General features: G+C 43.9%; 2 protein-coding genes across 7 annotated transcripts in view; one reads left to right on the top strand and one right to left on the bottom strand.

Moving 5' to 3' along the window:
• PLCB4 (phospholipase C beta 4) overlaps window positions 1-18,536 on the bottom strand; it is a 665,275-nt gene that overhangs the window by 406,739 nt on the left and 240,000 nt on the right. The gene's annotated exons all lie outside the window — the stretch shown is intronic.
• The window catches only part of PAK5 (p21 (RAC1) activated kinase 5), a 264,301-nt gene that overhangs the window by 105,273 nt on the left and 140,492 nt on the right, over window positions 1-18,536 (top strand). For 5 of the 6 annotated variants that reach the window (XM_083730256.1, XM_083730254.1, XM_083730255.1 and 2 more), the window contains 3 exons: window positions 5,162-5,287; window positions 9,011-9,145; window positions 11,087-13,406. In XM_083730256.1, coding sequence (XP_083586382.1) covers window positions 5,162-5,287; window positions 9,011-9,145; window positions 11,087-11,242 — 417 coding nt within the window. In that variant the 3' untranslated portion in view covers window positions 11,243-13,406. Of the gene's footprint in view, window positions 1-5,161; window positions 5,288-9,010; window positions 9,146-11,086; window positions 13,407-18,536 lie in introns of those variants that run through there. The other variant, XR_014561916.1, reaches the window with a different exon arrangement.

Below are 18,536 nucleotides of genomic sequence, written 5' to 3'. Positions count from 1 at the left end.
ATCAACACCTCCCTCTTTGCGGCCTGCTGCTTTGCATGGTCCTTTGGCTTGCAGGGAAGCGGGGGCTGCTGCTGAAAGGGGGAGCTGAAAAGCCCCACAGGCATGAGTGGAATGCCATCGACAGTGCTTTGGGTCCCAGCCAGATCATATAAAACTTGGTTTCTGTTTCCTTTTCAACTGCACCTTACCCCTTCTTCCCAGCACTACAGAGAAAAGGTGTAGCTGCAGGCTGCCAGTTAGCTACCTGTTCAAAGTGTTGGTTTTGATGTATTTTTGGTGTTTTCCCCTGTACAGCCTGGGATCAGAACACCTGAAAGTTTGTCTCACTTTGTGGCCTCTGCCATTTGCAATTCACTTCCCTTAAACAGGCACATTCTCTGTTGTCTTTATGGAACCTGCTGGAATAACAACACAATAATAATTCAGGACTGCCCCCTTTCTGCTACCTTGAAAGCTCGCAAAAGTATAGCTGCAGGTCTAATGGCCACTTTTTGTGACAGCATTCTTTTTTTAAAAAAAAAAAAAATATTTATGCTTTTACAGTACATTGGTACATCCATTTCATGATATTCTTCATCATCCTTCTACATTATTCGACTTCCCCACACCTTCCTCCATGGGTTCCTTTTGACTCTTAGTTGTGCTACATACCCTTCCACTCCTTCTAGTTAATTTAGCTGCTGCTCATATGCCTGGTCTTACTTGGGGATTTATATAACTGTTGTAATTCTTAAATATTCTGCAAAGTTTTACCATTCCTCTCCTATGGTATGTTCATCCTGGTTTCTTATCTTTGCAGTCAGCATCACTAACTCCATATATTCTACTAACTTATTCTAGCAAGCCTCTTTCATTGGACCATTTTTCGTCCTTCCACATTTGTGCATAGGCTATTCTGGCTGCAGCAGTTGCATAAAGAAACAGATTTAATACATTCTTAGATATCTCACCCTCTATTATACCCAAAAGGAACATCTCCGGGCGGGGTGTGTGTGTCAACATTAGCATCTTTTTTATTTCTGTGTATATCATCTCCCAATATTCCTTAGCTTTCCCAGCCAGATGGGCAGGGTATAAATAAATTATTATTATTATTATTATTATTATTATTATTATTATTATTATTATTATTACATTCTTCAACCTTGTGTCCTCAGAAGTTGTTGGGGCAACAATGCCCATCCCCCCGATCACTGGCCAAGCTGGCTGGGGATGGGGGAGTTGTAATCCAACAACATCTGGGGACTCAAGGTTGAAATGTACCTCTTTCTGTTATCAAACGGCCTAGGAAGGTTGTGCTGAGCATTCGTTTCCCAAGTAGAGATGCAGCTGGCTGCCACTGCCAAATAATGCTTTATCTTTCAATGTTCCTTCTGGATTCAGGCTGCATACACTTAGGCTCACCAAAATTGTGGGGATGTTGAGGATAGTAGGAAAGGATATATTGATTAAATATTATCCTTCCTCACTCACGCTAGTGAGCTAGTAGCAGAGCACATTCCCTTTTATGTTGCAGGAAGGTAGTTGATGGATTCGTGAGAATCATTTGAGTTAAGCAATCCAGTCTGGCTTGTCCAAGTTGGATTGTTCCTGGTAAATACCGTTTTGTTGTTGTTGTTTAGTCGTTTAGTCATGTCTGACTCTCCGTGACCCCATGAACCAGAACACGCCAGGCACTCCTGTCTTCCACTGCCTTTGGTCAAACACTTGTTAGTAGCTTCAAGAACACTGTCCAACCATCTCATCCTCTGTCGTCCCCTTCTCCTTGTGCCCTCCATCTTTCCCAACATCAGGGTCTTTTCCAGGGAGTCTTTTCTTCTCATGAGGTGGCCAAAGTACTGGAGCCTCAGCTTCACAATCTGTCCTTCCAGTGAGCACTCAGGGCTGATTTCCTTCAGAATGGATAGGTTTGATCTTCTTGCAGTCTGTCGGACTCTCAAGAGTCTCCTCCAGCACCATAATTCAAAAGCACCAATTCTTTGGCAATCAGTCTTCTTTATGGTCCAGCTTTAGTTCTCTCTTAAAAACAATAATGACTCAACAGTCTTCTTTTAAAAGTCATGCTAAGGTGTACTTACGTTCAGTTCACCGTATGGTACTGAAGGCAGGCTTTAGCTTGCAGTTACCATTACAGAGAAAAGTGTGGGTTCATCCTCTGTGGGGGGTGAGCCCATATGCTGCTGGCTGAGAGCCAACAGACAGCAAAAGGCATCAAGGGTAAGAGTAAGCAAGAGCAAGAGAGGAAGAAGAAGAAGAAGAAGAAGAAGAAGAAGAAGAAGAAGAAGAAGAAGAAGAGGAGGAGTTTGGATTTGATATCCCGCCTTTCACTCCCTTTAAGGAGTCTCAAAGCAGCTAACATTCTCCTTTCCCTTCCTCCCCCACAACAAACACTCTGTGAGGTGAGTGGGGCTGAGAGACTTCAGAGAAGTGTGATTAGCCCAAGGTCACCCAGCAGCTGCATGTGGAGGAGCGGAGATGCGAACCTGGTTCCCCAGATTACAAGTCCACTCCACCACTCTTAACCACTCCACCACACTGGCTCTCAAGAGGAAGATGGCTGCTTGACTAGCCCCTTTTATAGGGTCTGCCAGGATCATCATGCCCACCTACCTGATCACATGCAGGGGGAGAAAGCTCCAGATCAGGTGTGACAAGAAATCCTGGAGCAATACTCCCCTGTGTGTCCAGTCTGAGCAAACAGGAAAAGTTCTGTTTGACTGCTTCAGTGATGTTACATCCCACAAAAATCCTATTGACTTCACAGGGTTTTAAGTTGACCATGCACACCCTCAATCACTCACAAACCCACTGCACAGTTGCGATAGAGTTGACCGCTTGCAGAGTTTCTCAGAGAGAGTGATAGACCAACATCAAAAAGGAAAGAAAATTATTTCCATCATCATGAATAGATGTTCTTCGATTTTGCTTTTTTAAAAAAAGAAGAGGTGCTGATGAAAAGCCATCTCCTCTCTGCTTTGTAGATATGCATACAAAGCTTCATTATGCCTATTACTCTCTACAATGCACATTTTGTCATGAGAGGTTGTATAATCCTTTTATTTTTCCTCCTCCTCCTCCTCTTCTTCTTCTTTTTTTAAAAGGAGCATCTCTTTTATCTATTCAGAGGAGCAATCGACATGCAAAAACCTTTTTGCTCTCCTACAGCAAGGGAAATGGATCTGGCACCCAAAATTTGCCTTGGCTAAATCTGTTCTGTCATGGTATAAAAAGAAGCTTGTGCTTATGGGTGCCTTTGTTTTACAAATAGCAACCATTCTTTCTTTCGCTTTTCTTTTTTTAACGACGTCGACTTGTGGGGTAGGAGAAATGGGCAAGAAGAACTTGATTAAAAGTAACATACGCGCCGATGCCAAAAAACCAGACAGACAAGGCTTATAATAAAATGCTGGTCTCTGCAATTGCAACCATTTATGTAGCTTCCTTATTGACTCTTCCTTCAACTTTCTGTTCTGGATCGCAAACTGTAACCCAACATGACAAATGAGCTGGAAACCTGGTGTGTTGCCTTTCCTGTTTCTGACATGCAAACCCAAAGCCTCGGGGCTCAACCACAAGCCTTCTGCCAGGGCATCACAATAGGTGCTATCTGGTTATCTGGATGGACAATGGCATTCTAAAAAAACTGGTTCTGCTATGAATTCATAAAAAGAATAGTTCCTCATTTTGCTCTAAGTACATCGCTGTTTTGCTAGCAGAGCTGGCCAAGCTGCTGTGCATGCTTATATAATGTCTATTGTAATTAGAGTATATTAAAGCCAAAAGAAAAAAGGCTCGAGACATGATGGAGGTGCTTGCAAAATGAATTTCTTACTGTATTGCCATTGGTCCATCTAGCTCTGAATTGTCTACATTGCTCTCCAGGATTTCAGACAAGTTTCTCTCCCAGCCTAACCAACGGTCTTCATTTTCCAGCACATCCCTGGATGAACCTTATTCATTTCCCCTTATCTTGGCTACTTTGTGTTTTGTTTTGTTTTGTTTTGTTTTTTTCAAAATTGTACTTTTCAGTTTTATACATTTCGTTAATTTTACAATCATTTTAACATTTCAGAGTTTCACTTCCTCCCCCCCCTTTCTGCGATTCCTTGAATTTATTTATTTTTAAAGTATCTTCTGCATATTCAGATTCATTTAATTGGCTCATTTAATTATCTACTTTAAATATATACTCTTATGATACTGCAGGTTACTCCAATAATACTGCCAATGTTTTTATTGGTTTGCAATTTATCTGTAGGCATTCAATAAACCATTTCCATTTTTTAATAAAAAGTTAGTTATCTTGATTTCTTATTCTTCCAGTAAGTTTCACCATTTCTGCATATTCCATAAGTTTTTGTATCCATTCTTCCTTTGCTGGGACTTCTGCTTCTTTCCATTTGGGGGCAAGTAACATTCTTGCTGCTGTAGTAGCATACATATTTTTTTATATATAATTTAGGTATTTCTACCCTATAATTCCCAATAGAAAAGCTTCTGGGGGTTTGTTTACACACACACGCACACACACACAGAAAGAGAGAGGTTATTTTGAACATCCTTTTCAATTCATTATATATCATTTCCCAGTAAGCTTTAACCTTACTGCAAGGCCACCACATATGGTAAAAAACAACCTTCTTTCTCTTTACCTTGTCAACATTTGTTTGATTTAGATTTATACATTTCTGCCAGTTTACTCAGTGTTAGATACCAATGATATATTATTTTCATATAATTTTCTCTTAAACCATAACAGGCTGTAAATTTTTTATCCGTATTCCACAATCGTTTCCATGTTTCCATATCTATATTATGACCGATATCTATTGCCCAGTGTATCATTGAGGATTTTCCTAGGTATTCCTAGGCTTGATTACCTAATTCCTCCCAAGGTGAGGGGAAGTGGACATAGCCAAGTCTGGCTGGACAGCTTACTCTATGGTATTAACACCTTCATGCACATTTCCCAGTAAGCTTTATCTTGGCTACTTTGGGAAATATGCAATTCCATCACTTACCAAAGCAGAGCCTTGCTTAGTTTTAACAGAGAATTATCAATACTGTACAGCTAAAATGATGGGCATCTGCTAAATATGTCTGAATACTGCTCACTGGATTATTTCTCTAATGTGTTATTTATTTGGGTTTTTAATTTCAGATAAAATTGTCAGATTTTGGATTCTGTGCCCAGGTTTCAAAAGACGTTCCGAAACGGAAATCACTTGTTGGAACCCCCTATTGGATGGCACCTGAAGTGATCTCCAGACTGCCTTATGGAACAGAGGTAAGTACAATCGGTGTTTTGTTCCATACAGCAACATATATTCATTTTATCAACCGTTCCATCAAACAGAAGCACATTATCATCAAAGCAAAAAAGAACTCTGGACCAGCTTACATGCCACGAAGCAAAACAAAGATTGTCCCTACACACAGCTTACACTTTAAAAGAAACAGCACAAAAGGAAAGGTGGGGAAAGGGAGGAGGAGGGAAGAGGAGAGCAAACAAACCCAGGCACCATTATTTTTAAAGCTACATGACAGTTCTTATAATGAAAAGCTAAAATGAAATGGTAGAGCCAAATGGATCTGGCTTCTCAGAGAAGTGCAGAATTCAGCAGCCAGATTGCTCACCGGAACAAGACAGTTTGAGCATATTACACCGATCCTGGTCTGACAGCGCTGGCTGCCAATTAGTTTCTGGGCCCAATTCAAAGTGCTGGTTTTGACCTATAAGGCCTTAAAAGGCTCAGGACCGCAATACCTCAAGGAAAGCCTCTTTCCATATGAACCTACCCGGACCCTGAGATTATCTTCTGAGGCCCTTCTTCGTGTGCCTCCTCCTCAAGAGGTCCGGAGGGTGGCAACACGAGAACGGGCCTTCTCTGCAGTGGCTCCCCGTCTGTGGAATGCTCTCCCCAGGGAAGTTTGCCTGGCGCCTTCATTATACACCTTTAGGTGCCAGGCAAAATCATTCCTTTTTAACCAGGCCTTTGGTTAATCTGATGCACATCCTATGCCCTTTTAAAATATAGGGGGTTTTTTTGGAGGGGACTATTGGGTTGTTGCTTTTATTTTTATTATGTATTTTGTGCTTTTATATCTTGATTTTGTTCTGAGAACCACCGTGAGACCCCCGGGTATAAGGCGGTATAATAATAATAATAATAAGTGCCCCTGCTTCCCACCGCTCCTTGTACTGTAGCCTGATGTTATCACTGCTGCCAGGTAATAAATACAGTGGTACCTCAGGTTACAGACGCTTCAGGTTACATCCTCTGCTAACCCAGAAATAGTACCTCGGGTTAAGAACTTTGCTTCAGGATGAGAACAGATATCGTGCTCCGGCGGTGCGGCGGCAGCGGGAGGCCCCATTAGCTAAAGTGGTGCTTCAGATTAAGACAGTTTCAGGTTAAGAACGGACCTCCAGAACAAATTAAGTTCTTAACCCGAGGTACCACTGTAGTTGATGGAAGAGCCCAGTGGAGCAGGTGTTTCAGCAGGTCCAGTAAAGTGGCCCTGTGTGGCCCCATCTTTATTTCCGCTGCATTGGAGGGCATTATGGAACCCCCAAGCAGCTAGTCTAATGGTCCCAATGAATACCAACGAAGGGCTCCATTCAACTAAGTTCTACTCAAGAGGAGACCCATTGAATTCAATGTGCCTATCAGGCACGTCTTGCCTATAGAGGCAAGTGGTGCGGGACTCCAGGGCGCCAAGTTCTGGAGGGTGCCAGGGAAGAGGCGGAGGCTGGATGTGGCTCCTCCTGGCATCAGCTCGTCGCCCTCGCCTGCCTCGCTGAAGCAGCGCTGCGCCCGGAGCCTCTACCTCTTCCCCACTGGAGGAGCTGCCCTCCAGCCCCTGCCCGCCTCCTCTAGCCCTGCAAAGCTCCCAGCACAATGGCGCCAGATATACTTAAGATGGCCCTGGTGCCTATGTTAATCATGTGCATTGATTTCAGTGGCTAGAACTAGCATCGGCTACAAACCACAGCTTCAAAATGTCCTTGCACATTTAACCTTTTCCCATGAGAGAAGCTTCATGGGAACGGACAGGCCTTTGCAGCAATTTCGGTGCCCCACCGAAGCTATCAGAGTCTCAGAAATTGCTGCAAGGATTCTCATGTACCAGCAGTTTGCTTGATACTTTTCTCCATCCAGTGTCTTCCTTGGTAATACTGCATGTTTAGAAAGGGAAACTGTAAGTGGCCATTGGGGATGCATTGATTATGTAATATATTACTCAGTGCAAAGTGAAAAATCCATCATGCCTTACTGAAGTGAAGGCCCAAGACAGGTGTTGATCATCATGTGAGCTGCGCACAGGTGGTCTGAAGCGAGCTGCTGCCATTCCTGTGGAGCCTCCTTTTATTGAGACAAATATGCAAGCCAGGCAGATACATTTTGGGCTGTGACCTTTACACATCTTCCGTCCTGAGATTGTGGGGTGGCACGAAGTTATTTTGGCACCTGTTTCCACAGCGTCATTTTCCCCTTGCACAGTGTATGACGAAGGAGACAAAAGGTCTCAGGGGGAAAATGTCACTGACAGGACACCGCTGACTGCTGAGACCGTAAAAGTCAGACATAGGGGACAATGTTCCGACAGCCGTGGCTTGTCTGGGGGGGGGGGGTGTTTCCCTGCTCCCAGAGTCATGCGTGCAGGCAGACTGTGGCTGCCTGCTGGTGGAGAGTGTGCTCCCTCCGGACCTCACTGTCTACTCTGCGATATCCCTACACCTTACGGCTGCACATAAGATAAGGACATAGCATTTTAGGGCCTATCATACTGAAGTTGCAAAATAAAGCACGGCTCATTATTTAATACTGTGTTTTAGCTTTCTGATGTTGAGTATTTTCTTAAATAAATAAATAAACCTACCCACTAAACAGGATTTCTGCTCAGATGATTTCTTGGGCCAGGGTGCCTGTAGTTGATGGGCAAAGTCACCCTGTCAAAAATAATATTGAAATAAATAAAAAAAATGTCCAGTAGCACCTTAGAGACCAACTAAGTTTGTTCTGGGTATAAGCTTTCATGTGCATGCACACTTCATTATTATTTCTTTGATGTTTTATCGTGTTTTTAATATTCTGTTGGGAGCGTCCAGAGTAGCTGGGGAAACCCAGCCAGATGGGCAGGGTATACCTAATATATTATTATTATTATTATTATTATTATTATTATTATTATTATTATTTGTTCACTGAATCCCGAATCCAGCATGACACATTCAATCGAAAGTTATAACAACAATCTGCAGCATCTTTGAATTTAGCTACTCCACCCCCCACAAAATCTACATGCTGACTGTGCAAGCACAGAAAATATAAATTAACTCATAATCAATCTCAGTTCGAATTAGAAAAATTTTAACGTTCACTGAACCAGAGTCAGGGCTCATTATACAATCAAGGATTAACTGTACTGCACTTGATCTTCACCAAAAGGCCGAGAATTACAAACACACTAGATTTTGACTTAATTAACTGACTAATTTCTAGTTTCAGTGGCATTACTAAATTTAAGCATAGGCAGTGATACCCAGTGAAACCCAGTGCATGGAAACTGGTAACACTGTCTATTCCAGCAGGAAAAGAAATTTCAGATTTTAAAAAAGCACTGCCTGGGTTTCCAGAGCCACCCTGATCCAAATGTGTGATCTCACTCTTGGGACTCAGCTACATTAGTAAAATAAAAAAATAAAAAAATTAATGTTTTGAATGCATCATAAACATGCAACGCCAGATGGCACTGGAAAGGGAAAAAATTCAATGCATTTTTTACATAGCATTTTTTTCTTTTGCTATAACGATTTAATTTATGATTTATTCGTAGCAGGTTTCCCCCCTGTATGTAGATCCACCCTGTGTCATCAGCCCTTCAGGAGAGATTTTCACCAAGCAGACTTAACTCGTTTAAAATGTTGATAGGACAATGTCTCTATGGGGATTAGACATCTGTTTGCAGCACCTTTCAGACTTTAATACATGGATGTATATTGCAGGTGGATATCTGGTCCCTCGGTATCATGGTCATAGAGATGATTGATGGAGAGCCGCCTTATTTCAATGAGCCACCTCTCCAGGCAATGCGCAGGATCCGAGACAATTTACCACCAAGGGTGAAGGATCTACATAAGGTCAGAGGGTCCACACTTTCATAAAAGCCCTGGTCAGTCATTCTGAGCCTCAGGCAAATAGAACTGCATGAGGGAGAGAGCAAAGAACATGCTTGATGGCTCCTGTCTTCACATCTCTGTCGCCCTGTGTCACCCACATAAACATGATTGGAGGAGAAGGTCTGTAGTGGTGAAGCTGCACTATGCCTCTAAGGCTCCCTGCATGATCATGACTCAGTCTAAACTATGCACAGGGAGCCTACATCTCCGGATAAAGCTCACCACTGTAGACCTTTGCCCTCTAATGTGTGGAAGGTGATGGACAAGGGTAATAAGTATATGACTGAAGGGTTGTGGGCAGCTGGGGAACCTTTGGCCCTACAGGTGTTGCTGGTTCATACGTCCCAGATGTTGCTGGTTCATAAGTCTATACATAAACTGTATAGAAACTTATTCATGTATGCTACTACAACAGCAAGAATGTTACTTGCCCCAAAATGAAAAGAAGCAGAAGTCCTAGCAAAGGAAGAATGCATACAAATCTGTGGATCTGGTGGAACGCTCCGTCACAAGAGACTAGGGCCCTGCAGGACTTGACATCTTTCCGCAGGGCCTGCAAGACAGAGCTGTTCCACCAGGCCTTTGGCCAAGGTGCAGTCTGACCCCCTCCTTCTGTAATCCTCATAGAACTCTAGCCCAATGGTTGCCATCAGTTTGATTCTGAATTGATTTTAGAATGTATTTCAATTGACTGACTGTGATTTTATGTAAATTGTGCTATTTTTGCTGTTGTTAGCCACTCTGAGCCTGGCTTTGGCTGGGGAGGGTGGGATATAAATAACATTTTATTATTATTTTATTGTTAAGAAATATGCAGAAATGGTGAAACTTACTGGAAGAATAAGAAATTAGGATAACAATTTTTTTTTACAAAATAATGAAAATCGTTTATTGATAAATTATAAACAGATAAAAGCATTGGCAGGATTATTGTAATAAACTGTAGTTTTATATGAGTATAAATTTAAAGAAGATGAATAAATGAGCAAACTGAGTTAATTTGGATATGCAGAAGATATTAAAAACAAATTTAAGGAACCGCAGAAAGAGGGAGAAGGAAGTTTTGAAATGTCAAAGTCATTTTAAAATTAGTGAAATGTAAAAAAATGAAAAATATAAACAAACAAATATAAGTCCCATCATCCCTGACCATTGGTTATAATGGCTGGGGCTGATGAGAGTTAGAGTCTAACAGAAACTGGAGGGCCAAAGGTTCCCTAGACCTGAGCTAGTGCACCCCTAATCTCCCATCATCACGTTAAGCACTGATGGACTGAAGCCTTGTGCTCATTACCAGCTACCTTCATAAGAAGAGGCCTGCAGCATCAGGTCACTGGACCATCTAGTCCAGCATCCTGTTTTCACAGTGGCCAAGCAGATACAGATGCAACTAGATTCATCCTCAAGCACATCCCTGAACAAATAGGTCCTCAAACTGCCTTGTCTTAGAGTTAGTTGGATGATGGCATTCCTGGACCCTCTGCTCAGAATGTAATCCTCTTCCCCAAAGCCAAAGCTTCCCCTTTTGTTCACCCATGGTACCTTTGGGGTTATTTGGGGGTCAGAGAAAGAGGAAGTGGTTGGGGCTACGAACAGAGCGCTGTTTGGCACATACCTGCTCAATGATTTGCACACAGCTTCACACACCTGCTCATGAAGTCGGCTCCTGTTGTAAGCCACTTGTTTCAATTTCTTGCAAGATTTGAAGAGGCACAATCTAGAACTTCGCCACCTTATTCCCACCTTCATTCTGCTGCATGCATAGACCGGGTCTTGGATAATGAACTCCTGAACACATGAAAGTCCCACAGCTGTGCTGCACACGGCTATTAAATGACAGAAGGCTGCAGCACCAATCATTTAGGTGTTGCCTTCTTCACAATGTTGCTTTTGCTTTTCCAGGTTTCCTCGGTACTCCGTGGCTTCTTAGACTTGATGTTGGTGAGGGAGCCTTCCCAGAGAGGAACAGCACAGGAACTGTTAAGACACCCATTTCTGAAACTGGCTGGGCCTCCTTCTTGCATAGTGCCTCTCATGAGGCAATACAGGCATCACTAAATCCACTAGGGTTCCCCCCTCGCTTTTTGTTTCTTCTGGAGGAGCTGGATGAAAGCTGGCAAGTAGGCTGAAGGCACCTCTGTTGAGCTACCACTGCTGGCACAAGATGAAGGAGACTTTTCTGAGTTTATGAAGATACTTTTTTCCCTTTGCTTGGTAACCAGGCATGTTGACAGTTAATACTCCTGTGTGGGATGCACCTTTCACAATCCATCGGTGTCGTTAGTCTGTCAACTATCAAAGCAGAAGGACATTACTTGTAGCACAACCCAGATGGAGCATCCATTTTTTATTTGAAACAGAAGCAAGGCGGCACTTCTACTTCAGAAGGACTTTTTTCCTGACAAAAACGAACAAGCACTTTTTATCTCAGTTGTAGCAATGTGACGTATTTTGAAATGAATTTGTAATTTTCTGTACATTGCTTTTGATAATTTACAATACTTTGATGTCATAGCGGTCGTGCTGGTAGAGGTGGTAGATGTAAGTTAATAAGCATTTGAGTGAGATCTTTCCTACTTTTCTATCCCTTTTGATGAGAAAGGAACACACACACACACACACACACTTTAACAGCTCAGAATGTTGACAAGAACTTTTCATCTGTGTTAGTCAAATGTACATCTTCATTTTGCAAACATTCAACTTGCTGAGCAATACAAGATACCTTTTCTCCCCTTGGAAATAATGTGTAAAGATTTCAGTATTGTCTGGAAGCGATGAGTATCTTACAAAATACACAGGACCTTATGCCAAGGGCTGAATTGCATATTTATATTTATCATGTCAAACTGACAGCTATTGTGTGGCGGTATATCAAATCATCAGTGTCCACAGAAAGTGTCCAGATAGAGATTTGCTTGCCAAGAGGTAAGCTTTCCAGTTGTGAAAATAATTCAATTGCAAAGGCTGCAGTTGAGTGACATATGCCACTTATGACATATGCCTATAGCTGGATGCTGATTTTGCTTATGCTCAAACTCCCGCAGCCCTGCCATTGCCTTTGTTTCAGACAGGCCTGCACAATTTGTGAACACCAAACTAAACAGAGACCTCTGCAGTCTCCTGCTGTGGCCTGCCAACAGCTCAGTATACCACCTTAACCATGCTTGGCCTGCAGAAACAGAAGGCTACAGCACACATAACAAGCCACAGTGCACAGCTAGCAAGCTGTGACCCTTTTGGTGAGTTGCACAGATGTTGTGCAGGCCTGGTTGTGTGCAGCTTGTAGTGTAACAGCAGGAGTCTTGGGGCTGTACCCAATGAAGTCATCCCATTCATGCAAAGACTCCCCATTGGGGCAATGCAACTCTCCTTCTTCTCATCTCCCACCTCCCCACTGCGCCCCAGTAAATCTCTCCTAGAGTGTTGGAGGGAGGGACCAAACGAGATGTTGGGGGAGATCCACAGGAGACCAGAGAGAAGGAAAGCATTATTGCGGAAACAGAAGACCTCACATGGATGGGGCGACTTCATTTTTCGAGTGGAAAAAGTAAACAAAAGAATCCCATTGACCACACAGTTTCACATCCTTTATAGGGCAACATACGATGTGTCTGGGGACCCAAGTCAACTGGAGAAGAAAGACTTAATGATTGGGCTCAGCTAGCAATGTGGGCGATTCTTTGTGTTAGTCTGTGTTGACTCCAGTGTCACAATATTCGTATTCATTATTTAGAGTCACGCTTCTGGAGTCAAACACCAACCTCAAGATGTCCAGCAAGTGACAGGGCATTTCCCAAGTTGAAATTCAAGTGTTTGTAAGATTCCAGTCAACATGTTCACCATTCAGGGGGAAATGCTGTGTAGACCCTATTGGAATGTGAATTCAGCAGTGACTACTACAACCAATTTTGTGTTGCTTGTTGAATATATTTGCATGTTTACCATAGACCTATAGCGCGTTGCCTTTATAAGTGCTTCATAATTATTTCCATGATGGAGGGGGTTTATTTATTAATGATTTTTTAAAAAATTATGCACAATATGAAAGCCATGTATTTTCCAACTTTTTTTTGTTATTACTGACTTCACTTGAAAAAAATTATCTGACCCAAAATCTAACATATCTGGTTAGAACGTTTTGCATTATGAAGGGTGTTTCTCCCCCCTCAACACAAATAAGTTGGTCATTCCCTATTGTAATAAACGAGAAGCAAAACAATAAGTTAGAAGGCTGTTGATTCTAGATAGATTTGTCAATGATGATGAAGATCCTGTACTTTATTCCATCACAAATACATTAATTATTTTTTAAAAACCAAGTCAAAAAAGTAACTAAGTAATGCTTCTTCAGTTTGCATAACACCTTAAGGCTACAATCCAATATATACTTACCTGGGAGTAAGTCCCATTGAACTCAGTGAGACATCTTTCTGTGTAGGCATGCCTAGGCTTGTGCTGTTAGTGCTTAAGGGGATTATCACAACTAAAGAAATAAACCACAAACTTAAGGTTGGACGTGGGTGGCGCTGTTTGTTAAATCACAGAGCCTAGGGTTTGCCAATCAGAAGGTTGGCAGTTCAAATCCCCACTACGGGGTGAGCTCCCATTGCTCAGTCCCTGCTCCTGCCAACCTAGCAGTTCGAAAGCACGTCAAAGTGCAAGTAGCTAAATAGGTACCGCTCCAGTGGGAAGTTCAATGGTTTTTTCGTGTGCTGCTCTGGTTCGCCAGAAGCGGCTTAGTCATGCTGGCCACAGGACCCGGAAGCTGTACACCGGCTCCCTCGGCCAGTAAAGCGAGATGAGCGGCGCAACCCCAGAGTCGGCCACGACTGGACCTAACGGTCAGGGGTCCCTTTACCTTTACTTGAGGTTACAAAAATAATTTGCCAGTGAAGCCTATGTTGGTGTTATTTCTTACAATTTTATTTGGAACTAATGGCCTGATCTTCTGAGCTACTGAAACTAGACCTGAGCTTCGTGATCCAGCTTCAGATGAAATCCTAACGGAGCATCATCCATAAGGTATTCCATGCCAGTACTTACCCCTAGGTATCTATAGATACATCTTAATATCATAATCAGAGCAACCCAGGATCCCCTGCTGCATACCTTCTGAGCAGTAAGTAGAATGTTCATACTTTTTATTTAATGTAGCTTTGCCACCATCTTTTCTGAAGCATCCAGGGCCAGTCCACCCATGAGGCAAGATGAGGCAACCGCCTCTGGTGGCAAGATTCACAGGGGAAGCAGATTCACAGGGGAAGCAGATCCCTGTATAGATATTTATCACCCTCTTGTTCCTGGTGCAGATCTTCACTCACCCTTTCTTCCCAGGCAGGAATGGGGTTGCCATTTTGTGGTTTCCCTCAGGTCATCCTTCCACCACCACCTGGCCTTATCCTTAACCTCTGAACTTTTCCCATCTTGCCCATCTCATGTTGATTGAATGCTCCCTGGGTGGCAGCTATGGCTTGATTTCTGGCAGCCGATGAGGAAGAGCTGGACTATACCACTTTGGATTGCCAGGAGGGGGGGGTCACAAGATGGAATGCTCCTCCATGGGGGTGGAAGCCGCTGCTACTCACTAAAAAAAAAGACCTTTGTGCAAGACTGCACTAGAATTCTTCTCCCTGGCATGTTAATTTTTTATGTGCAGGCAACATTTCTTGTATGGGAGACTTTCTAAGAATGTGAACTTCCACCTGCATAGTCCTATACTACTGCTGTGTTGTTCTGTGCTCTGACTTGCATGCTGCTTGTGCAAAGCAGTAGTAGTAGTAGTAATAATAATAATAATAATAATAATAATAATAATAATAATAATAATATTTCCCAGCCACTCTGGGTGGGTCCCCACAGAATATGAAAGTACAATAGTCTATTAAACATTAAAAGCTTCCCTAAACAGGGCTGCATTCAGATGTCTTCTAAAAGTCTGGTAGTTGTTTATCTCCTTGACATCTGATAGGAGGGCATTCCACAGAGCGGGTGCCACTACCGAGAAGGCACTCTGCCTGGTTCCATATAACTTGACTCCTCGCAGCGAGGGAACCGCCAGAAGGCCCTCAGCACTGGACCTCAGTGTCCGGGCAGAACGATCGGGGTGGAGACGCTCCTTCAGGTATACTGGACCAAGGCCGTTTAGGGCTTTAAATGTCAGCACCAACACTTTGAATTGTGCTCAGAAACGTAGTGGGAGCCAGTGTAGGTCTTTCAAGACCAGTGTTATGTGGTCTCAGCGGCAGCTCCCAGTCACCAGTCTAGTTGCCGCATTCTGGATTAGTTGCAGGTTCCAGGTCACCTTCAAAGGTAGCCCCACATAGAGCGCATTGCAGTAGTCCAAGCAAGAGATAACTAGAGCATGCACCACTCTGGCAAGACAGTCCGCGGGCAGGTAGGGTCTCGGCCTGCGTACCACTTGGAGCTTATAAACAGCTACCCTGGACACAGAATTGACCTGTGCCTCCATGGACAGCTGTGAGTCCAGAATGACTCCCAGGATGCGTACCTGGTCCTTCAGGGGCACTGTTACCCCATTCAGGACCAGGGAGTCCTCCACACCTGCCCACCTCCTGTCCCCCAATAAGTGTGGGAGTGTGGAAGAACTAACTCCGACCAACCCACATGCCAAGGGGTGAAGCTTTAGTCAAAGCTACATAAATGTCTGTCTGCTTTCCTATAATAAAGCAGATTCATTGGATCAGGAGTCAATCGTTTCACAGAACTTGAAACCCAAAGCAAGTGTATCTAGACTCAAACAGTCCTTCGCATGTCAGCATAAGAGCTCAGAGTTATATTTAGGTCTCTCAGCTGCCTTCAGGTTTTCCACCCCCATCAGAAACCCACTCTCTAAAAACATGGGCTTAGGCTGCATCTGCATACACTATAGGTGAGATTCATCTAACGATCCCCATCAGCTGAAGCCCTGTGCAAGAGCTTCTCCAAATGCAAGAAGGCTTCCCCCTCTCTCCATCTGCTGCATGCCCTCAAAATTGGCCCAAGAACTCGGGAGAGCCTTCGGAACGGTGCACAGGAGAGAAGACGTGGGGTTTGTTCCTTCTGGCAAGCTGATATGCTTGTGTAGACATTTGTAATAGCAAAATGCTAAAGTCAATCCATTCTCTTAAAAGCACATTCACCTCCTCAAAGAATCCTGGAACTGTTGCTGGGAATTGCGAGCTTTGTGAGGTTCCCAAGATTCTTTGGATGTCTTCTAAATGTTAGGTACTTGTTTATCTCTTTGACATCTGATGGCAGAGCGTTCCACAGGGCGGGTGCCACTACCGAGAAGGCCCTCTGCCTGGTTCCCTGTAGCTTTGCTTCTCGTAATGAGGGAACCGCCAGAAGGCCCTCGGCATTGGACCTCAGCGTCCAGGCAGAGTGATGGGGGTGGAGACACTCCTTCAGGCATACTGGGACGATTTTTTATTTTTCCCTTCAAAATATAGTCCGGCCCCCCACAAGGTCTGAGGGACAGTGGACTGGCCCCCTGCTGGAAAAGTTTGCTGACTCCTGGTATAATGTGTACACAGCCCCTGGTGGCCCAAACCTTTACTGGATCTTTGCCTCGACTGGTAATGTTGGTTGGTAGCATAGCCTATCTGGGATAACAACAAAAGTGCAAAACAAAACACCCAGAGTATTCTTTTCATTGGGCCCCTTGTTTTCTGTGTTCTGGTGTTTACCAGCAACAAGAGATTTATTCCCAACATTAATCTTTGTCATCAATCTCAGCAAGGCTTGATGTTACCTTCTCCAACACAAAAACTACCGGTATATACTTGAATGTGTATGCTTGAGAATGTGTTGCCCTGCAATTGTTTTTTTTTTTTTTTTTTTTTTTTTTTTGCTCCCATGGGTTTAAGGGATTGATCCTGGGAACATTTGCAAAGCATACTGTCAGGGGTTCAGGAGCAGAGGCACAGGGGAGAGAGGAGATGGAGAGCGAGGGGGAGGAATCCGAGGGGAGCGTAGGAGATGACAGTGGTCCGAGGGATTCCATGAGCCTCTCCAGTGAATCGGAAGATTCACAGAAGGGGGCGCCGGTAGCCAGGGGTAGGGGGTTCCCAAGGGGAACGCCCCAGGAGCAAGGCAGCAGCAGGGACTCCCAGAGCAGTAGTTGGAAATCAGGACCAGCTTCCCCACCAGAGCGGAGTGGGGGGGAAGAGTCCCAAGTATCGGGGCCAGTGCATTCCCCACCAGGGAGAGGAGACAAGGCAGAGCTGACCACGCCTCCATCGGAGAGTCAGACAACGGGGGGGAGGTCAGATCCGGCCAGCGTCCCGGAAGGGGGAAGCAGTGACACAAGTAGTGTGACGGTTAGGAGAAAGGTCACTGGGTTGGCGCGAGAGGCAAGTTCAAATGTACAGGAGCGCGGGACAGCAGAGAATGAGGATTGGGAACCGGGTCCTAAAGCCCGCCGGAGGCAGGGGGAGGAGCTGAGCGACTCAGCGTCGGAAGAGTCCAGAAAGGGCAATGCCCCAGCGGGCAGGAGGACCCAGAGGAGGAGAGAGCAGCGCAAGAGGTGGAGCAGGGCTAGGATCTTAAACTGGTGTCAGAGAGGAGGAGACTCAGACGGGACTTCGCCGATCTAGGGTTTAAGACGTAGGGCTGCGCGCTACGGCTTTGAAATGGAAACTGAACTTCAATAAAGACTTTTGTACATTACGACAGCCTAGCGTTGGTCCTCTGTGAGCTGGGACCTAGAGGCAGCTCTGACACATACGCTCTAACCCTGAGCTACAACCAATCCTATAGTGTGCAATAGTACCCTGCCCCTTTTATGCATCAGAAACTATAAATTTATTTTTAAAGAAGATTAATCTTCACACCAGAAGGTGTATTGTACAAAGTAGCCTTAACAAAGACAAAGGAATATTGCAGCAGAGCCCATGTTCCCAGAACAGATAATTGATTAAGAATGAAAGTACAGTGGTACCTCGGTTTACAAACTTAATCTGTTCCGGAAGTTCGTTCTTAAACCAAAACCGTTCTTAAACTGAGGCACACTTTCCCTAATGAGACCGCCTGTTCCCAGTGCCCTTCCACTGTTCAGATTCCATTCTTAGACCAAAAAACTATTTCCAGTTTTGCTGAGTTTGTAAACCAAATCATTTTTAAACCGGACTGTTCTTAAACCAAGGTACCACTGTAATGGGGGTTCTATTTTCCACTAAAAAAAAGTCTTTATTAATAAAATGGATTGTGTTAAAAAAATATATTCCATGAGTATTTGATCAAATGCTTGTTGCAATGTGAGTCACATTTTAAAATTTAATGTGTGTTGGTGGGGGGGGGGGAAACATCTAATTTTCTGATCCATAGGTATCCCAACCCCCCAGCAGTATCC

This window comes from Podarcis gaigeae (assembly GCF_964106915.1).
Source record: "Podarcis gaigeae genome assembly, chromosome: 3".
In the NCBI taxonomy this organism is placed as follows: domain Eukaryota; kingdom Metazoa; phylum Chordata; class Lepidosauria; order Squamata; family Lacertidae; genus Podarcis; species Podarcis gaigeae.
This window is presented reverse-complemented; position numbering and strand designations above follow the sequence as displayed.